This window comes from Thunnus thynnus, chromosome 22, assembly GCF_963924715.1.
Source record: "Thunnus thynnus chromosome 22, fThuThy2.1, whole genome shotgun sequence".
NCBI lineage: Eukaryota > Metazoa > Chordata > Actinopteri > Scombriformes > Scombridae > Thunnus > Thunnus thynnus.
The window spans coordinates 24968456-24974543 of record NC_089538.1 but is presented as its reverse complement, the minus strand read 5'-3'; the positions used below and the strand labels follow the sequence as shown (position 1 = coordinate 24974543).

At 37.9% G+C, this 6088-nt stretch overlaps 1 protein-coding gene across 1 annotated transcript; it reads right to left on the bottom strand.

Annotated features, from left to right (window-relative positions):
- Positions 1-565: 565 nt before the first annotated feature.
- LOC137174825 (C-type isolectin Sp-CL4-like) lies at positions 566-5474 on the bottom strand. The gene is made up of 6 exons (XM_067580310.1): positions 5335-5474; positions 3569-3681; positions 2264-2391; positions 2049-2180; positions 1086-1194; positions 566-763 (listed from the first exon to the last, which is right to left on the bottom strand). The coding sequence occupies exons 2-6, from the start codon at positions 3639-3641 to the stop codon at positions 696-698; spliced, it is 510 nt and encodes a 169-aa protein (XP_067436411.1). The 5' UTR covers positions 3642-3681; positions 5335-5474; the 3' UTR covers positions 566-695.
- Between the last annotated feature and the right edge of the window lie 614 nt (positions 5475-6088).

Genomic DNA, 6088 nt, shown 5'->3' with positions numbered 1-6088 from the left:
TATCCGTATTTTTAAAATAAATCTCTGTAGAATAACTAAAGGTTTTTCACTGTTATTTGACGGTAAGTGTTTGGCAACTTTTGCTGCCAGACTTTTTACCATTTTTTTACGATTTTTTTTTTTTTTTACAGTGTAGTCTACAGGCCACAGGACACTGGAAAATACTAAAGAAACAAACATCAAAACCGAGGAAGTGGCTCTGATCCAGCAACTTTGAAATGTTAGTGCTAAGCCTGCTATAAGTTAAGTGGTCTCAGAGTTACAGAGCTGGTTTGTGTTATAAACATCACAGACGCCTGCGCTGATAACATACAGTAATCAGTAGCCAGGATACTAGTATCTATCATGTACATGGGGAAATGAATAACCAGATTTCTCTGTATTCCATGTAAATGTCATATCCTGAACATGATCTAAACCAGGATACTTAAGTCCATGTAAATACAGTCATTTTTCTGAAGAGGATGTCTCAAACAAATGTGTAAACGCAGACTTTACTAGACAGAGGCAGGGGGACTCAGCAGTCATATTGCTAAACAGAAATAATGAGACAGGAAGCATCGGACACGTTTACTGAAGTGTTTATTGCTTAAATTTAAAAGCTTATGTCAGCAGCAGTTGTTGTGAAGCGAACTGGTCCAGCCGATCATGTGTCGCCGTCGACACCGAAGGGAAAATATGAAAGTCGATGACGATCACATACGTTTTGCGCACACAAACATGAGCCTTCGGGTGCATCCTGTGAAACCCCAAACTCCCCAATCTGAAAAACAGGAGACAGAAAAACAGAAAAACATCAACGTCAACATTCAGGCAGAATAATGTTGTCGCTTCACACAAGTAGCTGCTACAGAAGAAACACAGGTTGTCACATTTCCTTCATTTGTTTTACTACTATTTCATTTTAATGATTTAAATTCCCTTCTTCATTTCTGTGACGAGGCTGAAAGCAGCTGATTATAATCCTACAGCTGTAAATATGCCATTATTATTATTATTATTACCATCTTTATCAAAAATATACGCCAAAAAATGTTCTTTTTCATACATTTCTTTTAAAAAGTAGTTGTTTCATTGTTGCTTACCCTGGTAGTTTGATATCGCGCAGCTGTATTTATCCAGGAAGTAGTTTGAAAACTTGTAGTGCCAGTTATTATAATCAAAATCAGATCCATCAGTGTATTCGAATTGCTCCTGAAAAGACAAAACACTCAGTTAGGGATCAGAGATGATGAGAGATTAACATTTTACTGCCATATATTCAGGAGGAGAAAACACTGGACTGAGTCTTCACTGAAGACACAAGAACATTCTTGTCCTATGGGGCAGTACGAGGAACTCAAGCTGGATTTAAACCACATAAATCATTCTTCTTCTACTGTTGTTAGCAGTTACAGGTGCATTACCACCTCCTGACTGGAGTAGCACCAACCCTGATTAGCATGTAGCCCGAGATAACCAAGAGGATTTGTAATCAGATTTTTATATATATAAAATTTGATCCACATTGGAGACACTTGAAATGACAAGTGTAGTTTAAGAGGGTGGTTTAGTTTGACCTGCTGTCAGATCTAACAAACCGCACCGTAAAAATAAAACTCCTGCATTAGTGAGAGAGAGGAATTATTAGCACAATGTACTTAAATTTACTGTGTTCAAGGTGGAGCTTTTAATTCTTATATAATCTAAATATATACATATCTAAACATCATAGTAAATCTACTGCTGTTTGGGACCCTTATAGTTGGGGGCCCCAGGTAGTTGCCTACCTTGCCTCATGGTAAAGTCCTTCCTTGGCTTTAGAGGTGCTGGTAGGTGGATTTTGTTACCTTTGGACAGAGCCGGGCTAGCTGTTTCCCCTTGTTTCCAGTCTTTGTGCTATGCTAAGCTAACCGCTGCTAACTCCAGATACATATTGATGCCTTTAAAAGTCTGATTACTTCTACTTTGTGTTGGATTGATCACTGAGACGAATATTCTCACATTCAACATCATCAGTTCAGCCACTCAGTCCGTCCTCTGATCACATCGAGGCGTTCGCTACTCACCCTGCGGCTTTTGGCTCCAATCCAAAAGTAATTTTTTTTCTGACTGTGCCTCCAGGCGAGACAGTCCACACGGATCTTCTGTATTTCATTGTGAATAGACACCAGGTGGCCGTCTAAGTCGTAGCATTGATCCTGAAATGTGAACAAGGGTTAGTTAAACTGTCAGTGTGAGATGAGTCTGATTTCTGATGCCTGTGTGTGTGTGTTTGTATCACCTCGGCCTTATCGAAGGTTTTGGGAGTCGAGATAAATTTCATGCAGCGATCCTCATCAAGCCGGTACCATCCGTTACTACAAGACCTCTGTGGATATCTCTTACACAGGCCCGCCATAGTACTATCATCTGTAGGAACACCAGTGCTTTCATTCTCAAACAGCTCTCACATTCACTCAGTTATGATAAAACTAAGATCCAGAATTAAAACAAAATCTGCCATCTGCTGGTTTCCTATCAGAAGATATCAGACCTGCTAGAAGGAAGTTATAGCAGCAGGCCCCAAAAGAAAACAGATTTGTGTAAAAAAAACAACAACCAACATCTGTTTTTTCTTCTTTCTAACCCCCATTTTTCACCTGGTGACCCTTTGGAGGGGCCCGACCCCCAGTTTTGGAACCACTGTACTAAACTGCCCTGCAAAACAGAAAAAATTCAAGAAATTTATAATATCTTATTTTAGGATAATTATTTTTTCTTATCAAGGACAAATACTCCTGTACTGTATGTTATTAGACTTCAAGGTAACTGGTCTGAAATTGTCTTAGTAAGGCAGTGGTTCTCAAAATGGGGTCTGGTCAAAATGGGGTCCTTGAGGGGGTTCCAGGGTGTCCCCAGCAAAAAGAGGAATCATTTATTTTCACTATAATTCCATCCATAAGTAACACAATGGCAGGATGTTTGACTGGTTCTGGGTTTCATAAACTCTCTGTAATAAAACATCTAAAAGCAAAACTCTTACCAGATGGAGGTCGGTGTTAGTTTCAAGCATCTTTAACTTGAATTCTGACAGGTCATATCTTATGTATATGTATGTGTAAATATAAAATGTATTTTCAAAAAACTAGTTTAAAGGTAAGAAGGTGTTTGATGGTGGCTACATATTTATGCTACTTTCAAGAAACGTATTACTTTTTCTCTGATCTTTGATTCTTGTGTGAAATATTGGATCATTTCAAACAGTTATAAATGAAACCATGACATTAGTTTAAAGAGGAAATGTGTATTTGGTTGAGCTGCTAACAAATTACATATAAAACATGACAAGGAGCGGATGCTGCTGTCATGTAAAGGGTCACAGGTCAAAAAGGTTGAGAAACACTGTTTTAATCTGAAATCTGAAAAATAAAAAGTCACTGCAGATGACAAATAAACGTACTGTAGTCAAGTAAAAAGTGAAATATTTCCCTCTGAAATGAAGTAGAGTAGAAATAGAAGTAGAATAAAATGTACTTTAATTGTACTTAATACAGTGTTGACTGAACTTTGCTGTGATATGATGCTTTAGTCAGAGTTTAGTTCTCACCTTCTCTCTGCTCAGTGTGATGGACAAACATCAGAACCAGCAGCAGCGCTGCAGTTACCACGTCTGGACGCATTTCTCAGGGTTCACCAAGTGTCTCACTGCTAGAATACGACCTGGAGATGTAACACAGATCAGTGAAGACATGTTCAAAACAAAAGCCATGTCTACTAAGACGCTATAATTCACACATCAAACAACTTGCTGCTTTCAACAAGATAATTCAGTCTTTACACCATAAAAAGACAAAGAAGAAGAGACGAGATTAGAGCTGCAGTGATTAGCAAACTATTTTGATAACTGATCGTTTTGGGTCATTTTTAAGAAGAAAATGTCCAAATTCTCTGATTTCAGCTTCTTAAATGTGAATATTTTCTGGTTTCTTTAGTCTCTATGACAGTAAACTGAATATCTTTAGATTGTGGATAAAACAAGACATTAAAAGATGTCAGCTTGAGTTTGGGAACCAGAGATCAACATTTTTCATCAATTCTTTAAATTTTATGGACCAAACAGCTGATTGATTAATCGAGAAATTAATCAACAGATTCATTGATATCTGAAAATAATTGTTAATTGCAACTCAAGATGAGATGAAGGGAAGAAACATAAGACAATATATGCAGTATTTAAAAAGAACAAATGAAAAGAGATGAAAAGAATCATGAATATCAGCAGCCTTCAAGTGTTTAAACACTATGTGTTTATATATACGAATAAAATTAGCTGCATGATTGGTTTATTGTGTCTTGTAGTGATTAAATGAACATCATGCTACTGTTCTTACAATGATTGATCTCCATTGTTTAAAGCTTTAGTTTGTACATTTTACTTTAACTTTTCAACACTATTTATTTTCTACTATTTTCTATTCTGTTGCTTTCTCAGTTTAACCTCTTAAACCCTTGATTTTCACAAGACATTGTCTCTTGTGTGAACGCCAACATTTCGGTGGAAATTTCTGCAAACTATCTTTAGAAACTTTGGATTCTTTACTAGAATTGAAAATGAAGCTCAATGTGTTTTAGCAAAAAAAAACATGAGCTGATTAGTCCTGAAGAGTTTACAGTCACAATCTTTAAGATTTCCATGAAATTATAACCTGTTTTTGATACTATTTTTCTGCAATAGTCATTCAATGTATTTACATTCTGTAATTAGCTCTCTATATAGCAGTTTTAAATAGTAAATGGACTGCATTTATAAAGTGCTTTTCTAGTCTTATTGACCACTCAAAGTGCTTTTACACCACATGCTAACATTCATACACTCATTCATACACTGATGGTGCAGCCTTTGGGAGCAATTTGGGGTTCAGACGTTACATCCCCAGTCCCTTATTTGATCTTTCCTTGCTCCTCACTTGAACCGGAAGTCATTCTGGTCCACCATCTTGCAACTGTCCCAAAGTTCTTATTTCTGCTCTGAGGAGCCACCATCGACCTTCTGATTGGTGGATGACCTGCTCTACCGCCTGAGTTACAGCCTCATTTTCATTGTTAGTGGCGGAGTCCGCCATTCATGTGCTGGATTCAAATTTCCTACCTACACGAGTGATTGACGAGGAAACAGCAGCATGTAATCCATCGTTACTGTTAATCTGACCACTGATATCAGCCTCATTGTTTACTCTCCTCCAGAGCTGTATTTAGCTGCTGCTAATGCTAACTCAAGCCCTTGTGTTTTAGCTCAGTTATAAACTCCAAAGAGTTCAGAAGTTTGTTGTCCTGTTCTGATCTCCTAAAACACACTGAGAGAAATAAACTCACCACAGATGTGTCCTTCGTTGTTCGTCCTCCGTCTGAATGTCAGATGGTTGGTCCTCACACTTTTAAACCAACCGCTCACGCCCTGAGGACACGACCCATCTGTTTAAAATGTTTACTTCAGTACTGTTTTATTTGTAAGAACAAACATGTTCAGTAAATAGCCAAGAGGGAGAGAAAAACAGGTTGTTGTCACACAAAAAACCCAAAAAACCCAAAATGTTTTGTAAAGCAGAGGCTACAACTTCCAGTTACACAGATGTTTTATAGGTGTGAGATGATATTCACACCATGTATTTTGACTGATGCTAACATTATGAAGTGACGCCCAGCCCTTTCTCTCTTCTTACACACTGTTTTGCAAAGGATGAAATTGTTGGATTTGAACCAAAACGTGACCCCGATGTTCTCTTCTTCACTGTATGAACTTAACACGGTGTCTGCTGCAGAAGTACCGGATTTAAACGTTGGTTTCATCCCCAGCAGGCAGTGTGCACCTGCACGATCATGAAAACACCTCAGAAAATACCAACTGCTCCGAGATAACGGCAAAAAGAAAAATAATGTTTGTGTTTCATTTCTCTAATAGTTTTGAGCTGTGAAGCCTATGTGTGACACATATGGGACTAGTCGCCAACAGCAAACGTTCTGTTTTCTATTTGCTCTTTTGTCTTTCTTCCCTTTATAAACACGTAACTTATCTCTGATGATCTGTTGTGGTAGGAGGTGGAAGAGGAAGTGAAGTATTACAAGAGCT

Bases quoted from the DNA above. Each gene is read 5' to 3' on its own strand.
- LOC137174825 (XM_067580310.1), bottom strand. From the start codon at position 3,641: ATGCGTCCAGACGTGGTAACTGCAGCGCTGCTGCTGGTTCTGATGTTT. The intron at 2,392-3,568 runs GTGAGAACTAAA...GTGTTCCTACAG, and splicing joins TCACACTGAGCAGAGAGAAG to ATGATAGTACTATGGCGGGC. The intron at 764-1,085 runs GTAAGCAACAAT...CCTGTTTTTCAG, and splicing joins CGCGATATCAAACTACCAGG to ATTGGGGAGTTTGGGGTTTC.